Below are 19,158 nucleotides of genomic sequence, written 5' to 3'. Positions count from 1 at the left end.
CAGTGCCCTCACATCCGAGAAGCGTGCACACGAAACCAGACACAGCAGGATCGCCGGTTAGATCGCCGGCTCCTTCCTGGTAAGGTCTTGATTATCCCGCCAGTAGCAAGGAACCGTAGTACGGAATTGACGCCCCAAAGGGACTCGTACCTGGGTCCGGGGCTTAGAGGGTCTGGACCCCACCTAAGTGTGCATACCCAAGGGTGCTCCCCGCCGTGTTACCGTCGATGTGGGCATGTCCCACCGACATGGCGGACCTGACCAACTTAGTAGTCCGGTAGGCTAGTCCAGAGAAGGCCCATACGGCCAGAAAACAGGAAGTGGCTAACGCCTGCCCCACAGGACCTGCGTGCCTACCCCGACCCCAATTACGCCACCGTTGCTAAGATTAGCGACACCTCTTGACAGGACCCGGAGCCCAGGCTCTATCGACGAGATCCACAGTCTCCGTCGAAAGGCGTCCGCCTTCCGAACGTCCCCCGAAAACCACCAAGTCAGGAGGTGCAAGAACATCGGAAGCGCCCACGGGAGAGGCTCTTCCGGAAGAGCCCGGTAGCAATAGAGGGAACAGGGCAGCGGAATCGGGCAGACTCGCGACAGTTCCAAATAGAGGGAACCGGGCCAGGGCCCGCCAGAAAAAGGATCACTAGGATCCGGGACGCTTGTTGTCGGCGAACTGGAGCCGCCCCTCGAGAGACCATGAGAAAAGGGGGGACGCAGAAGTCCTGACCGGAGAACCGTCATGCAGAACGCATGAACTGCTGCTGCCTCCGGATCCGGCCTCCAATGCACAAGCCTCGGGAGCCGACGGTTGAGGCGGGACGTGAAAGTCCGCCGGGCACGGCGACCGCCAGTCCATCCAGGCCTGGAATACTGCCCGAGCAGTCGCCAGGTGTTGAAGTCGCGGAAGTTCTGGGAATGCCAATCCGCAATCGAATTCCGAGTGCCCGGAATATACTCCGCCGACCAAAATCCGCCTCTTCGAACAATAGTGTCCGAAGTCCTATGTCAGGTCCGCCAAGGCCCGAGGCCGAGGCTCGCCCTGGCGATGGATGTACAGTCCCTCTGACACCCAGTCTATGCGCGGCAAGAAGCAGCCCTATATCTGCTTCTGAGGCGGACGTCCTTGCGCGGAAACCCGGTAGGGATTCAAAACGAGTGATGAGAAGCTGGAAGCGTCCAGTAGTAGACGTGAAGCTGGAATTCCTCCTCCGACCAGCGGCCCCCATCGTTGTATCGCCACAGCGAAAGAGCACTCACAGCCCCCTGAACTGCCAGTGAGCCATCTATCTTGCTACTGAAAAGAGCCTGGAAGGAGGCTACTGAGTCTAGCTAGCCGTCGAAGGGAGGTTCCGTCTTCCCGTAGGACCTGGGAGGGCTCCCGCGAGACCGCGCCCCTATGAGGAGGGAGGCGGACCCCGAGGCCATGTGGAACCCCAGAAAGAGAATTGTCTCATCGAAATTAGGACCGACTTCAGGGAAGTCACTACCCACCCAGCTCCTGGGGCGAGAAATAGACAAGGTGCAGCGCAATCGGTTCCGCAAATGATCGAGAAGTAGTATATCGGTGAAATGTACAATCCATTGTACGCCCCACTCGCGCAGTGTCCACACCACTGAACACAGGAGCTTGGTAAAGCACCAAGGGGCCGAGGGGAGGCCGAAGGGGAGCGAAAAACGCAGATGAGGCGGGAGGAAGAGGATTGAGCGGTAGGCGTCTGTCAGGTCCAGACGTATCCTCCACTCCCCCCTCCGAGGAAGGTACCGCTCGGGGAAATGAATCCCCTCCCTTGAAGTGGCGGTAGACCGGCCATTTGACGAAGTGCAGCAGGGTCAGAACCGGGCGAATTCCTTTGTCCTTCCGGACCAAAATGTAGTTTCGTTGTGGAGCAGAAACCCCGCCCTCGGAGGGAAACTAGAGGGCGAGGGATTGCACCCCGTCGGGGTGAACCGTAGAACTCTGTCCGGAAACCCGAGCTGCTTGGAGGCCTCCCCCCCCCCCTCCCAGGGTGTCCGGAGGAAAAACAGGGGGGGGGACCTCCTGGTGCGTCGGCTCCGCCACGGAAGGCCCTACGTTGTACGACCCTGCTGGTACTGTTAGCATTAGGGCCTCTTACGGTCCCAGCAGAAACCCATCCGAGGATATCATTGTAGCTGATGTCCGTGCTCTGGCCAGAGCGGAGAAAGTGAGGACGGGTTTGACCAATTCCATTAAAAAGGTTCGCCAGACAACTTGCCTCCTGCAAAAGGCCCTACAGTTGAGTAGGCCCGGTCCCCAAGCCTAGAATCTATTGTAATGAGGAGAGACCTCCTCTGCGCCTCCGTCAATGCACAGTTCGCCGTACCCAAGAAGCACAGGGCTCGCGCTGCCCAGCCTGCCACGACCTCCGTGGACATCGACGTCCCCGGTACCCTGGCCCCCACGGCCAACTGGATGATCTGAGTCCCGGGGCCCGCCGCGTCCCGGAGCTCATACTGACAGTCAAGCCAAAAGCGAACTATGCCCTTCTCAGGAGCCGCAAGGAACTCCGCAAGAATGCGCAGAACATTTCGCCTTGCTGGTCACATCCGGGGTGGCAGCCAATCTGTCCCCCATTTTGGGCGAGGGCATGCGCCCCGCAGGCGTGTCTAAACCTCCCGGCCCAGAGGTTGGCGAACGTTACCCGCGACATACGTCGCCAGCTTAGGATCCAGGATCCATTCCTACACACGAGGGTGGTAAACTTATCCCCCTCTCTGGCCCCCAGAGGCCGTCGGAAAAAGCTCCTCCACATTCTCCGGGGAGTCCTCCTCTATAACACCCTCTCCCTCCAAGGGGAAACCATCCTCATGGTCCGTTTCCGGGGCGACCTCGTCGCCATCTTCTCCGGGGAAGAACCCCTCCCGGTAGGGTAAATGTGCTAGCGTCCGCGCACTCTTACTGGAGGAGTCCCGCAAGCGGTCAACTCCCCCCCAGGTGCCCCGCGTGACGTTTAGCAGACTCCTGCCCCCACCCTGCGCGCCTCTAGGTCCGCGAACGACATGCCCTGCGGTACCAGACACCCCGGGAAACAATGGTCAATAGTGTCCACTCCTTCCCGCCAGGGCGTCAGCACCGTGACAGGGTCCGTGAAACGCGCGACCCACCGCCGGCGGCAAGGGTTGGAAGAAGCATACATTGTTTGTCTCCTGAACGGGGTTTAGCCTGCACTGAGGCTGTAAATTGTGAGGGTGTGAGCACCAAACGCCCTTATCCTAAAATACACTAGGGCAGCCCCCTCGCCGATGCTCTTGCAGCCTATGTGCTCAAAATGCAGGTGCAGTACCTGCGTCCGCCACCAGATGGCGTCGCGCGCAACGCGCAGTCAAAGATCACCACAGAGGGTGTCAGGCGAGGGTTGGTGAGGCGAAAGGAAGACCGCCTCAGCACGCCGCAAGGATGGAAGAAGACCGCGAGCGCAGCTTCTCCGCACACTACGGCGCCCCACAGAGCCGGGGAAAGCGCGAGGGCGCGCCTCACACGGTCCGCGATGGAAGCGGCAGGAACGGCGCAAGCAGCACCTGGCGCGCGTCACTCTGCCGGCTCGACAGCGCTAATAAGCGCACTTCAAACACAGTATAAAGCCTATGACGATCGCCTAACTAATCTCAACAATAGAACAAATTAAAAAAGCCTAGGACAATCGCCTAGCTAAACTCATCAATAAAAAATACCACACAAGTCAGAACGATAGTGAAGCTCAACAGCGCTAGTAAGCACACATCAAGAAGCATAGCATAAAAGCTCAGGTCAGATCGCTTAAGAATCTCAAACAACAAAAAATACCACACAAGTCAGAAAGGTATGAAAGTGACTTATCTGACGAGCAGAGAAGAAAGAGGGAGCAGAGAAGAAAGAGGAAGCGGAAGGGACGTCACAGCCAGTTATACCAAGGACTCCATCACCATTGGCTGGCGGTTACTATGGACACTGTGCCCCATGTGCTCATGGGAGTTGTAGTTCCAGAATGTTTTATGTTTTTTCTTTGAATCTGCTATTTAATAAAGAGAAGAAAGGACTGCATAATCCTCGCCTCCGTCCTGACATAGAATCCTTTTTGTATCTATGCCCCACCAGCGGGTCTCCCTCCGCCCACCGCTCTCGCTGCAAACATGGAACAAACAGCAGGGAGGGGAGGCCAGCTCGCACTCATGCTGTTCGTCTTGTTTTGCTTTCGATCTAGACCCGTATCCAACAACAGGCCCAGCTGCCTTAATTTTTTGTTTTATTACTGCGGATATTTACTGGCTGCAAACGGATCTCATCTTCTGTAACACACCACCAGCAGCAGTCTCAGACCTATTGCTGTTCCGCCCAGGCCGCTTGACCTTAATATACGAGTTAAGTAATGTCCTGCCACCCTGTCCGCAGGAGCCAGCGATTCTTACTTGCAGGATAAAAGCCTTGTCAGGATCAGGTTTTGCCAACATTTTACAAAAAGATTTGTTTTTAAAACAGTTCTCTGTGATTGCTGAGCAGATCGCTTTCATCTCATGTTTCATGAGGCATTTTAATTTCCAGTTATTGATCCTGCTTCACCTTGGACAGGTAACCAACTTTCTTTTTCATCCCTTTTATTTCCTCTGCTAAACGGATTTCTTTGATAGCAGCAGTGCATGACTTCAGGATTCGTCTGTGGTTTAGATTTTGAAAGTTATTAAACCGAATGTTCAATGCTACGTCGTTTAGTGGTGTAATTTTTCGAGAGAGCGTTGAAACAGATTCGAGGAGTGGGAATTGTCAAAGAAAATAATATATTTATGCTGCATAAAGTTAATATTTTTTCCAGTTTTCACTCGATTGAAGTAATTTAACATTAGCGCTTTCTTCATCACATAGCATGTCAACTGTAACATAACTATGATGAGCTCCAAACAGTTCAAAACGAGTCTCTGAATTCTTTTTTTTTTGCTGTTTTAATTAGCACAAACTCGACCAGAAGGTATTGGAGTGCTTTATATGAGCAAAAGTTACATTACACAAGGACACATTAATTTTTTGTAGGCACTGGGAAATTAAGTGATTTGCCCAGAATCACAGGATGTTAAGCCAAGGCCGAGACTTGAATCCGGTTCCCCAATTCCAAAGGCGGCAGCTATGGTTGCTACGCAAAGTAGAGATGTCCTCAATAATAATGACAATAATGACACTTTTCAGAACTTTTGGTTTGGCTGTGAAGTAAAAAAAAAGTGTTTTCAAGTGAAAATGTAAGTGCTCACAGGTTTGGGGTTTTGTCAAACCCAACACAAACTCTTTGAAAATCTGTCCCTGTAGGTCTAGTCAGCAGAATGGAAGGGGGAGGGGCAAAACAGTGGAAAGAGGCAAGGCTTCGGAAGGATGTAGAAACGAATGAGGGAGGAAACCAAATGAGCATTTAAGGCTGGTGAGAGAGTCAAGATACATGGCTGACTATTGAGAGATGCTTGTTTTTTTGCATATGCAGGCCACACAGGAAGGCGGCATTTTAACTTATGCAACACCTATGACTTGTTATTGGAGGGTAAAGCTATCTTTGTGTGTGACACTGGGTGCTATTCTGAGAAACTTCACTCAGCGGCATAGCAGCTGTTCAAAAAGAGTTTCACTTTTCGGTGGACAGCACAGATATCTTGGAGTACAACACGAATGGTTTGTTGAGAGTGTCCAAAGCAAGTAGGTGGTAGAATTATGTGTGCCTTTGAAACATGTGGCTTGTTGACATACCTTCACTTGGTGGTAGACACCAGAGCTATCTATCCATTGTTCACCTTGTGATTGTTACATAGCATGATCCAGTTTCACCTCATAAACCGCAGAAGGGCGAAGAGACAAACATCAGATTGTGCCTGCCATCGTGAGCCTCTGTGCTCCAGAGCTGGCACCTGTGGCCTGTGCCTTGGAGCTCCATTATGGCCCTGGAGTGGTGATGAGGTCACAGGGCACTATTGTGTTCTGCTCTTGCATACCTGCCCCCTCCAATATCATTTCCTCTTCAGTACTTGACAGGCATAGAAGGCATAGGCCAAGGATATTCTGCTGCATAACTAAATACTTATAAGGTCTCAACGGCGAGACTGTGGTATCTGCTCCAGCTTGCTGCTCAGCCTGTGGATGTCTGTGTGGAATGTTAGTATACTGGGTGATGTCATAGAGTGTTGTATGCAGAGCAAATGTCAGTTGAGTGCAGGGCTGAGCAGCAAGGAGGCTGCTCCTGTTGGGATTTGTGTATTGGATCTTACTTCTCACCAAATAAACTACATTAAGATACTCCCTGCATCCGGTCAATCTTCCGTTACGACACTGGCGACGATTTGAAGAACCTACATCTGTTCTCAAGGACATCTGAACTAAAAAAAATAAAATAAAAAAAACGAAGCAACTACAAGGTATAAACTTGTAACTACTTTTGAAACTATAAGGCATTCTGGAAACCTATATACCTTTAAGCTTTCTGGCACCTACGAACCCCAACAGTGACCTTCCACCGGTCGCCCTCAACACCTACGTGCCAGTCTCTGCTTCAATTCTTCCTTTATGCCTAATGTAACCTGCCTGAGTGTGTTCCTTTTATTTACACATGGAACAATGAGTAAAGAATCCGAAAGATCTAAATGAGAAAATAAAACCCTTTAAAACTACTCAAACCTCTCATCATTAACCAAACATAAAAATCTGAAAGTTTATCATTATATTTTAATTAGATGAAAGATTGTATTACAGCTCCCTTCAGACACAGCAGCCAAGACCCATTGGCCTGACGAGGAGGAACTCCACAAATAGGAGGCCTTTATTGTAAGTGCTTTGGGTTCACACTGGTCATCAGTTGGCCCCCAAACTTTAGGCTCTTTCACATGCTAGAATGTGTTTGTTTACACCTATCCACCGTTTGCCCTCATGCCCATGGAGATGAGTAAAGCCAACTCAGACAACTGTTCTTGGATTCCTAGTCTCCCAGCACAGACATGCTAAGTCTGGTACAGCGACCTTTGGAGACTGTCAGTGTCGACTGATACTGTTCAAGAACCATCCAAAGCTCCTCTTACGGCGCAATGGACAGTTTCTTCACCACAACCTGAAGTCACTCAATCTGACAGCTTGGATCCTGACTTCGTAGACGTTTGTCAGCTCAACATCCCGGTTGATTGCAGAGAAGTATCAAGGACTTATAACGCTAAATGAAAGCAATTCTGTATGTGATACAGGGAAAAAGGACCTAATCCTTTATCAATGCAACCCCACCAAGTACTACCATATTTACTGTGCAGGGAGATAATAAATGCTCACGGGTCAGAGTTGACTTGGAAGAAAACTGATAATGCATCATCATCATTGTTCTCCCAAAGAATTAGCAATTTATAAAGGGCCTTTTTAGGATGTTCCCTCATTTGACACTTCCTCCTATCCTCATGTCAGTTGAATACAGTGCTTAGTCAGTTGAAATGCCTCTATTTGAGGCTTTCCTCAAGGAACCTCTGAACGCATTTCATGGATGACGGCACATGTACTGTTGGGTTCTTACTTCAGCAAGGAGACTAAAGGGCTGTAAGTATTTCCCCATAAGAGCGATACCTCCCTGTTAAAAAGGGCACGGTCATTTTGTGCACCAAACCTAATATCATGCTCAAGGTCACTTCGGATTCTCACCTTTGTCCATTCTTTCTCATTCACTAATAAACGATACACTTCTGGTCGTTCTGGCCCTTTCTGTGCGCGTCACACGTGGCCTCGCGATCTCTTTGTGACATACGCGCAGGTCATCTGACTGCGCATGGACAGTCAGATGTTTATGGCGTGGGCGTGAGCACGAACCGCAGTATTCTGCGGAGCTGACGTCGTTGATATGGATAATCTTCCACGGCTTTTGCTAAAACCGCAGCTCAATGGATTTGCCCAAGGAGGACACAAAAGAGAACAGTAAGTTCCACGAGGCAATACTTGTTGTTGGGGGAAGGGCACAGAACGCAGACGGGACGTACAAGATAAAAAAAAAAACAGCCAAAATGGTGACGTACTGTGCGTATCTCGGGTTAGAGGGGGCATTAGCAACAGTGGCATACGACTACGGGAAGGGGGTCGATGGGCAGTATCATTTCAGAATCTAGTGAGGTAAGGACAGTGCTTTAAATGGGAAACAATGAGTGCAGGTACTCATTAAAATATGCTTGTGGTGTAGCGTGTGGACGGGGCTAGGGGTGGGGCTAAGGGCAAGACTTGATACTCAACAACTTCTATAATAGTTGCAGCACATACCAAAACACATGAGAAGCTCATTACAAAAATGAAAGACAAATGCAATGATATGTTAACATTTCCTTTTTTTGCAAAAGATGCACCTTCTGAATGCCATACTGTTAATTGCTGATGTTTGGCACAATACTATATATTTTTGAGCTTGTGAGAAGGAAAAAACGAAAATACCCCCCACTTCAAACCAAAACTCTTATGGCACCAAACAAATGAAGCAACTCATCACGACCCTTCCCAGAAGAGATCTCTTGTCTCCTCCATCAATCTATCCATTCATCCGTTCATCCTACCATTTACCTTCTGATGTCCACCATTTGACCTTTACATTCAGTCGTCTATACAGTCTTTCATCCATCATTCAGTTTTTCACCATTCGGTCTGTCCACCCTGCATATCCAAACCTATCCATCTATCTCCAAACCTATCCATTCATCCTTACACTCATTCATCTCTTTATCCACCCTTTCTCTCATCCATCCTTTTGCTCATCTATCCTTCAGCCCTTTTACTCCTTCATTACATCCACACTTTCATTCCATCCACCCATTCACTCAATCCCTCCTTTCAATCATCCATCATCCACACTTTTATCCTTCCTTTCTCCCTGTCATTCATCCATCTAGTCTTTCACTTATCCACCCATCATCCTCCCTTTTACCCAATCATCCACCCTCTTTCACCCATCCATCCATTCTTTCACTCATCTATCCATGTATTCATCCATCCATCTATACATCCACCCTTTCACTCACCCATCCATCCACCATTTCACTCACTCACTCACCCACCCAGCAACCCTCCCTTTTACGTTATTTATGAACCTTTGTCGCTGAGCAGACATGCATTGTATTGTATTGTAATTGCATTTATATATCGCTCACTACCCTAGACAAGGCATCAAAGCGCTTTTTCGGCGAGTAGCACGCTACTCCGGAACCCATAAAGGATTAGTGGTGAATTAGTATGGTGAAATATGAAAGTAATTTAAGTGGTGGATATTAGTCAGTTATTTGGAGTGAGAAGGTTAGCGGACGGATAGAAGGGGAAGAAAGGTTTGCATTCATATAGCACCTGTTACCCATGATGGGTGTTGAAGCACTTTTCTGGTGAGTAGCGTGCTACCCCAGAACCCATAAAGGATTAGTGTTGAAAATTAATATAGTGAAATATGAAGTAATTTGAGTGGTGGATATGTTATTCAGGTATTTAGATAGGGATGGTTAGGCGGCGGGATAGAAGAGGGAAAGAGGTTTGTATTTATATAGCGCTTGCTACCCCTTGTAGTGTAGTTCCTATTATCCCAATAGGCTCTGCGCATTGGAATAATACCTTCAATAGTATAGGCCTAGACCAGACGTTAACTAGGTCTACTACTGTCGATATTAGACTTAAAGTTTTGGGTTTGCCAGCTAGCTCAGAGTTCACTAGAAACTTTCTCGAATAGGCAAGGAGGAGTTGAACCTCCCTGGATAGACAAGAAGGGATTTAGTTTCTGACAACCATAGAACATGACAACTTTGCTCTCCCCTAATCAAGAGTGTATCTCGAGAGTCGTGTGAAAACAAAAGGCAATTTATTTTACTCAGTCAGTACGTGCATTCTTAGTCTCATCAGATTGTAGAGAAAAGGAAGAGACGGGCGTGTTCAATAAAAGATGTTATTTATTGATCAGTCTCTTTTCTCGTACAAGAGAAATGGATCGATATTATTGCAATACTTATGGTTAAGTAAAGTGCATACATTAAAAGCAGAAGTATAAAATAATACTGTAAAAACATTGATATGGTTTCTAGGCCATATGAAGGTTTAAAATGAATAAGATATATTACATACACATATACATTTGACTAATCGTACTCAACTGGTGTTTCTAACTACGCCTACCCCGTGTACCTGACCTAAGTCTAATGCGTGGGCGGGAATAGAAAGTTACAGTTTAAGTTAAGTTTGTTTTGCCAAGTGACTGACTAAAGAATTCTCTGCGAGGGGTTATTCAGTTCTGTACCTGGAATCTAGGATGGATGAGGGATGGTATCTCTCGTCTCTGGTCTCGATATTCCAGGCTGCCTGCGAGGGCTACCCGGAAGCGCCGGAGCTGGATTTCTCGGCAGGAGAAAAACGGCTTCTCGTTCTCAGCGCGTCAGGAAGGCGAGGCTGCGCCAGCGGGGTCTGCTCTGCTCTGGGCTTCGGCAAGTCTGGCTGCTCCGTCCTCGTCACCACCGCGTGTGTTTGCATAGGGCAATATCGGTAATATTTATACCTTTAAGGTGCCGAGATTGACGTAAGGATGGACATAGATACGTCAATAAGGATGTCATACGACCAGGTCGTTAGCACATTCTTTTGCTGAAGTTCTCGGTGAAATCAACACAATGGCCGCAGGGTTTTTCCCAGGTTGTCATAGGTTTGATTTGTTTTGAGAACGCCGTATGCCTTATCAGGGGCTGGAGGAATATCGCTTGTCTAATTAGATGGCAAGCGTTATGACCTAATCAGATAACACGCTCCTGTGCCGTAGTGTGGCTTTATCAGATAACGGTTCCTGCATCATGGGGGTTTTCTGCCTCATGGGATGGCTGCTAGTTAACTTGTTAGTTTGTTAACCAGAATAGGGTCAGGAATAGGGGGATCGATACAGAACCTATAGGAATACATCACACCCACTCCACGCTAACTATGGACATATTTACTAATCTATGCATAGTAAAACATACTGTAGAGTATCGTGTATACCTTACCACCCCAAAATACATAACTGCATTTTGAAATTATCAAATATACGGGAAAAAAAAGGCATTTACATGTATTGCATGCACTCAAGCTGTGAAATAATGCTAAAGTAATCACGCATTTGTATACATTATTGCTAAATGGTAAATGAGAATTTACACATGAAATGGCTCTTAATACAGAAAAAAGTTTCGAGACCATTCCATCACAGAATAAAATAATTATGAACATACCAGCGGGCAGCTAATGTCTATAAGCTATCTAAAAGTAGAAATCTTAGTTCTCTAAGAATAGTTCTTACTTTAAGCAGAAGATAGTGTCCTGAAAAATATGCAAAAATATTTCGGGGCTGTTGAAAAAAATTGCTGTCCGTGAACTGGAGGGAAAATTGTTCATGGTATTTTGCTTTTCTAGTTGAAGGTCAAATTCAGGGAACGCCGTGTACGAGCTTGCTCAAAAGTCTCTATTTCTGCTCTGGTGAGAACATCATATCATTTAGACTCTCGAAAAAGTTGTCAACAGCTTCCTGGGAGAGTTCCACTAACTCGGAAATAGGTGTAACCATGCATTCGTGCGCATGATTGTCTCCATTGACATTCCGATTTGGATTGCTGACAGAAGGTCGTACCTGATCGATGCTGCTTTCATTTTGAACCTCACTACCCCTTAATCGTAGTGGTGAAGCTTCCACGAATGCCGTCATCAGGATTGGTAGCCGTTGAGGGCAGCACAAAGCATGAGCCTTTGTTGGACTCAACAATGTTTCTGCATCCATTGGCGCATCCGATTGTAGCGTCAGACAGGTGTCTAACACGCATTCTTCTCCGCATAGCAGGCACCTTAATACAGGTAAAACACATCGTTGCCACATTGGTCGAAATGATAGAAACCAAGTCATGTTCAGGTCTCTAAGCCGGGATAGTCCCAGGATTTTTGATATCCGGTCCCGGTATCCAATGGCTAGGATTGTTTCTTCCCTTGTCGCAGGTGTTTTGTCTGTGACATGGTTTGCCATAACGAAATATAAGGACTAAGAATAGGATTCCTGCAATTAGTCCTAAAATGAGGGGAAGTCCGCCAAAAATCGAATGGACGAAATCTGGAAAAATACCCAGTATGGCTTTGAATGGTGTTAATGCCATCGAAAATACTGTCTTAAATACTTTTGAGACTCCACTGGTATCAGAAATATTTAAGATTTCATTCAGGATTTCTGCGAAATGTATGGGGGAATTAGTCGATAACAATGAATGTATCTCTGCAGTCGTCCTTGCGACTAGGAGATCATACGTTTCTTTTGATGACGTGAGCCTTGTCGGCGTCTGAAGAAGCACTGTTTTCATTCTGCTTAAAGTATCTATTCGAATAGAAGTAATTTTCAAGTTGGGCCATGCCCTTGCCTCCCTGTCTGGAAAGGAGCTGGGGAACAATAAGCGTCCACAGCACTTGACCTTCGCAGTCGTAGTTACGAGATAAGGAGTCCCGGGCATAAGACTACAGCATCTGCGGTCTACAATTAGAATGTAACTCCCATTATAGAGTCTTTGAAAGAATGGTTCTATCTCTGTAGCAGGTGTGCCTAGCTGGTGACATGAAAGGTTATTTGAGTTCCCTTCACAGGCTCCATGCAAACTAATTCCGTTACACAGAAGTGTACCGCTTAGTGACATCGCACAATTATCGCCACTAAGAAACACTTTCTGTCCTTTATTACTGACACATGCATGTGAATAGGGCAGGTTCCATGTTGTTTTAATGTACCCTTTTCCCAATTTTTCGTACATGCCAGCCTGTATATATTTTTGGCAGTATTGAAACCTGAAGGTTGAGATTGGAATATTAATTATCCCATGTATTATCCATTCACTGACAGGTCGTTCTGACATTGTCACTGGTAATCTTTCGAGTTTTTCAATGCTCAGGATTGTATAATCAGCACCCTTCTGGGCCATACTGATTTGTTTATCAGTAAGGTTAAAGATATTGAAAAGTGACGTTGTGTTGATTAAACGCCAAGGCACATAGCCTGAACGCAGATTTTGTAACGTCCAGCCAAGCTGTACAATAGAACGCAATTGAGACTGACCGTGTTGTAACAACAGTAAGTCTTGCGATATTATGTCGATTGCTGAAGACACAATGCCGTCCAGAGAAAAAATTCTGGAGGACAGAGTCATTAACCCATTGTCCACTACAGAAAGTGATTTTTCCAAATTAATACGGTCAATTTCCCGTATTCTTTCTGCTGTCTCAATTTGAGTAACCTTCCAGGCCTCGTTGTATGCTGCATATACAGAGGCTGCTATGAAACGTTTCTGACGCTGTTTGCGCGGTCCCATAATGAAATCACGCAAGTCAGTACCATCAGTAAGTAAAGTTAGGTGTTGCTTAATTTCTGCCAGTGTGGAAGTCTGTAGCCACTAAAGGCATAATTTACCCACACTGTAGGTGGTTATTATTCCTGGGTGTTGTCTTTGGGAATATCTAGGGTCTGGCCTGGTCATTTCGAACCCCTGTGTTTTGTTCAGGAATCTGTCTTGACAGTTATTAGTATCTGTGGGCCAGATCAACCACTGTTTCCAATCAGGATGTGTTCTGTTTTGGTTCATTACATAATTTACGTCTATCTCTTTCTTCGTCTGTTGAGCTATTGCTGTTCAATGTTGGTTTTGGAATAGACGGTTTGTTTAAATCTTTGATTTTGGCTAAGCCAAGACAGGTAGTTTGTTGAACAGTGTCATTTAAAAATATAATTTGTCCTGGGATCATGCAGGCTCTAAACAAAGATTCTATACCCTGTACTTGCCATTCTTTTGTGCCCCAAACACTTTTCAATTCAACATTTTTGTCCCAATAATCAAAACCAAAAGTATTCATTTGTTCAAAGAATGAGTCTGAATATATCAATTTTGTGTTGGTTATCATGGTCTTTGTCCCTGTCTTATTTGACAATTTGAAATAAAATGTTTCAGCATTACTTATGTTAAAACCTGAAAAGTATGAATATTTGTCATAAACGGTTCTTGAGCTTCCTTTTGGAGGGGTTGCACAATGTTCCCATTGATTATAATTAAAAACATTTCTAGGTTGTGCAGATCTATGTAGAAAATGGTTACCATAGTGGTTATAACAGTACATACTATCATAATTTGTCGAACCCTGCAAATAATCATGTTTGGTAAATTTAGCAGACATCACTAAGTCAGACATCATATTGTTTATACTTTCAAAGTCCCAGTCATCAGCAAATGTGCTTGGTTTTACGAAGTCACTCAATGAGATTTTAATTTGGTGTGGATATTTCAGGATTTCAACCGGACCATAGATTTCGTAGTCAGTGTTGTCCCATGCTACCCCACCCGGTATAGGATTGGCTGTGAAGTTGACTGAAGAAAGTTCTCTTTTCTCGATGTGTGAAGATGTGTGTGGTTTGAGGATCAAGTTGATTTTCTGACTTGCTGTGTCCATTTTAGCATATTTTCCCTCAATGAAGCGTCCCAAAGTTAGTATCATGATGAGCCAAAATATGAGGATAAATGCACCAAAACCCACCCAAAATTCAATCCATGGAGAAATTAGATATGTTTCTTTCAGTTGTTTCAAAAGTACTTTAACTTTATCTTTAAAGGTTTTTGTTGATGGCTGTGTCTTTGATTCAGTGAAGCCTTCAGAGGAATCATCGAAGTTTATGAAGTAGCCGGATGCAGTTCTGTCTATTGTTCCAATTGTTTCAGGATTACTGTTTCTTGCATAGTCGTTTGTTACTTCATTATAGGTTGGTGTGTCTCTGCTAAATGTTTTTATTTGGGTGTTCAGAGGTCTAAGTTCCATTGCATTGTTGCATAGTCCTTGTTGTTCTTCTGTAGGCGTTTCGAATGTGATTAGCCTCTTTGTTAGGACCTCTGTACTGGTAGCAAACCTTGGTGTTCTGCTACTCATGGGGAGTCCACTTGGCCTACTGTTTGTTATCGGCCACATGATTGTGGTTTTACCAGGTCGATGGATACAACTCGGTTCTCCTTTTTACCAGCAAGCGGCGGTAGTACAACTGATCTTGTCCCGTTGACAGACAAGACAGGAACTGCTTTTCTGTAAGAAGGCCCAAATTCCTTCTTTACCGCGATCTTTTCTCTGACTAGATCCCCGACTTTTTGGAATCCAGACAGGTCTTGCTGGGACAGGTGGTGGTTCTTCAGTGGTTGTTGGCTGTTGTTTCAACTTTATGTTGCTCAGGTCTTTTCTTGTTTCGTTTAAGTCCTGTAAAATAGCCAAACGATCTTTGATATCAAAGCTTTTTTCCTTTACCACTGAAGTCTGACTGTCAAGGTCAGAGATTAACATCCTAGTTCCAAATAATAATTCGTACGGACTGAATCCCTTCAGAGAATTTCTTGGCAGGTTATTTAGACTACGTTGGACACTTATTAGATGTTTGACCCACCCAGCTCCCGAACCTAATATCCTTTCCGTTATAGATTGCTTTATGCCTTGGTTTTTTCTTTACACCATCCCGTATCCCTCAGGAAGGAAGTGAGAAGAGTCCCGCTGTGCTATGCTCATTTGGCCATGTTTCCCCTCAGGCTGGAGGGCTCGAGTGAAAACAATGGTCAAACGTAGCATGCTCTTAGCGTATATGCCATTTAGACTCGCAAATCTTTGTATAACAGTCCAGACGTCAGCCGAGTGCTGGTGATCTACATTATAAGTGGAAACTAGCCTGTATATGTTAATCGCAAGCCTTGCTTTTTACTGTTGATTTTTTCTGGAGTGAAACGACACGGTATTACACCGTTTCTCTCACCACTGCGATTCCTGTTGCAGTTGGGGCACTTTTTTACAAACATGGTGTGATGCAGGCTCATGCCTGGCCACCAGTACCTTGATTGTAATTCTTCCAGAGAATCTTTTAGTTTGAGGTGTCTGAGACCCTCGCCCATATGTGCGTCTGCGATTAACAAGTTTCTCCTGTCCATGTTTGGAATCACTCTATCCCCCACTCCAGGGATTCGAGCAAAAGGGACGGAGTTTGCATCGATTATGTATGTATAATTGAGTGGATAGTTGATCGGTAGCGCTGAGCAGTCACCTTTTGATGACGTTTTCACTGCCAGCACTTTTTCACCGTCAATATACTTCACTGTACGCTTTTTTCGAACTACGGAAGCCGATTTAGTTGCTACCGCTGTGGCTGTCTCAGCCAATGAATTCCCTGCAACGTGAACGCCATCACGCTGATGACTCAGTGAGTGTATCACGTGAGTCTTTGGTAGTTCTTTTTGTAAAAGAGCTATTTGTTCCCAGAGCAGTTTCTGCTTTATTGTTGCACCTGTGTCATCTTTGTAACCGTTTTGAATCCATGTCTGCAAATCGTTGTTATATGATTTGACGCAGTAATATGAATCGGACACTATAAGTGTCGGGAATTCGCGATCCGCATTATCTAGCGCCATTTTCAATGCTATTATTTCAGTCTGTTGTTCTGAATTAGTTTCTACTGAGTGTGTTTTTGTTAATAGAGGTCTTAGTTTACCTCCGCGCCACAATTCTTTTGTAATCTCACATGTGGGGTTGTATGCTTGTTCTCCCCAAACGGAGGGTTGAGCATGTCCGTCTGTATAGATTACACATGCGTATTGTCGTAAGGGCAGAATGTCGATAGGCAGAGGGAATGTTCTTTCATATTCTAGATTTTTCAATTCCTCTAGTTCTGGATCAAAGTAGTAGTATACTTTGTCCGTTGTAATGGAATTCACCCATTGTATCCATTTCGGATTCAATGTTGTTGTTGGTAAATTACACGGTGTTGTTAATGCCTCAAAGGCTGATTCTGCTGTTCTGACTGTGATACGTCTACCGTCAGCTTGATCTTTTTCTCTAGCTATCGCGGTTTGAACTGCATGAACAATTTTTTCTTTAATGCTGAATTTCTGTTCAGCTTCTGTGTACAAGTGTGATTTGAATGCAATTGGTACCTTTTCTCCCTCATTAGAGGTCAGGTATGTGAATCCGCATCTTCCTGGGATGACTCGAATCACAAGATTGCGTGTGTTGTCACGTGTTTCTAATTTAGTTTTAATTAGCATGTCTGTTTGTAAGGATCTCAGAATTTCTGTGTGTATTTGAGTCCAATTGGTTCTTTTAAAATCTGGTTTTATTAGATCATAAAGGGGTTTGACCCTTTCTGCGTAATTTGCAATGTATGTTCTTCCGAAATTTAGGAAGCCTAGAATTGACTGTAGGTTTTTTAGTGTTCTAGGTGCTTGGAGTACGGCACATTTCTCTAGGAAATTGTCAGCCAGGCTTTTGCCTTCACTTGATAATTCATATCCTAAGAACAGGACTGTCAGATGGGCAATTCTGGATTTTTTAAAGTTGAATTTGTAACCCTCTGCTGCGAACCCAAGTATTATGGTGTTCACTCTCTTCAAGTGAGTCTCCAAGTCATCATCTGTTAAGTATATGTCGTCGACATATGATAATGCTTCGTCGTCATATGTTTGTAGTAATTCTGTTACTCTCGCTGAGAATACTCCCGGGCTGTTCTTGTACCCCTGGGCTAACCGACAGAATTGTTTTTGAGTGCCATTTATTGAGAATGCAGACAAATATCTGCTCTCTGGTGCTATGTTTTGACAAAAGAATCCATTAGAGATGTCTAATGTTGTTTTGTATTTTTTGCGCACTATGTTATTCATTAGTGCAGCACTATGCGAGTTTTGTACTGCAAAAGTTTTGCAACATGAGTTAAGGTGTCGGTAATCCAAAACTAGACGATATGAATTGTCTGGTTTGGAGACCGGAAACAAAGGGTTGTTCATTTGTGAGGTGTAAGTTTCAATCACCCCCTGGTATTCTAGCTGATCTAGGATTTCTTTTACCTGTTTTTTAGCTTCTTGCTTAATTGGGTACTGTCTCTGTGCAGTAGGTTGTGATTTTAACTGGATTTTGTGAGGAGGAGAGTCCTCATCCCATCCTACGTGATTTTTATATAAAGCAGGAGCTAGGGCTACTGCCCACTTTCTAGCAAGTGTGTATTTTTTATGAATTGGGATGTGATTTGAGAAGGCAGGCATAATTATTTCTTCGCCATGAGGGCACTCCCTGACAAACTCTGGTGGCCAGTCTTTTTCAGCTAGAAGGATGTCATAGCCCCTGGAGAGATTATCCCAAAATAGTCCCCTTATTTTTCTAGTCTTATCCCCCTCTATACGTAAAGTTATTTCATATATTTTGTGAGGTTTGCTAACTCTGGTGTCTGCAGTTTCCACTTGAAGATATTCATTCGTGTCCACTGTCTCCAGATGATTCATAAGGACTTTGCGAGCTATGCTCACTTCTGCTGCGCTGTCTAGCATTGTCTGAGCCCATTCTCCGTTTTTCAGTTGTGTCCTCAGTAGTCTCGGCATTGTTGACTACCTTGATACTAGCTACCTTCTTTTTTGGAAATTGTAATTTCTTTTTTAGCTGAGCAGGTTCCTTGTCTTTGGACTTGGCGTGCTCTTCTCTTTGTTCTGATCGTCCTCTTCTTTCCGATTTCTGCGAGGAAGTCTGAAAAGATTGAGAGGGACGTGTATCAATGTCTTGATATCTATCAGGCTTCTTTATATTATCCCTATTTCTAAGGTTATATCTTTTCCCAGAGGGGTCACTTTGGGGTGACCTGTGTCTTTGGTTCGGAGATTTTTCTCTCCGCCGAGGAGACCTTCCTCTGGACTGGAATCTCTTTTCTTTAGGATTGGATTGTTTGTTTCCATCCCAGCTCTTTTTTTGTGATGTTGAGTTATTATTAAAAAATATTTTTTCAGGACTTTCAATCAGTTGTGGTTTTACTGGTATTCCACCTAAACTATCTCTACCTAGTTCCTCATAGGATTTTTCTATGATTCTGGCAATTTCAGCTGGTTGGTCTGCTATATCTGTCTCTTTTAGCCTCTGGCGGATCGCCACGTTTGCTGCTTCTCCCTTTATGTTGGCTAATAATATAGCCGAGACCTGCTTGAAGTCTTTTAGTAATTTCATACCAAGAGTTAAAGCGGGTTCTGGACCATATTCGTCTTGAATTTGTTTTAGCACATCTGGTATTACCGAAATGGATGGAACACCGTGCGTTTTTGTGTAGATGGAAGCAAAGACTGTACCCCAAGTGTCACAGTCCTCAATGTGTGGTGCGATTCCCATTGGAA

At 45.2% G+C, this 19,158-nt stretch overlaps 1 protein-coding gene across 3 annotated transcripts in view; it reads left to right on the top strand.

Moving 5' to 3' along the window:
- Positions 1–7,788: 7,788 nt before the first annotated feature.
- Positions 7,789–19,158, top strand: part of LOC144827426 (uncharacterized) — a 399,780-nt gene continuing 388,410 nt past the window's right edge. Inside the window, exon 1 of one of the 3 annotated variants that reach the window (XM_078685743.1) lies at positions 7,789–7,912. Coding sequence is in view for 1 of the 3 variants with exons in the window: in XM_078685741.1 (XP_078541867.1) it covers positions 7,839–7,912 (74 nt within the window). In the remaining 2 variants the exon portion in view is untranslated. The remainder of the gene's footprint in view (positions 7,913–19,158) is intronic. The other 2 variants (XM_078685741.1, XM_078685742.1) reach the window with 2 other exon arrangements.

Source organism: Lissotriton helveticus, chromosome 4_1 (assembly GCF_964261635.1).
Source record: "Lissotriton helveticus chromosome 4_1, aLisHel1.1, whole genome shotgun sequence".
NCBI classification, from domain to species: Eukaryota; Metazoa; Chordata; class Amphibia; order Caudata; family Salamandridae; genus Lissotriton; species Lissotriton helveticus.
The sequence above is the reverse complement of the archived record's forward strand: the minus strand, read 5'-3'. Positions and strand labels throughout refer to the sequence as shown.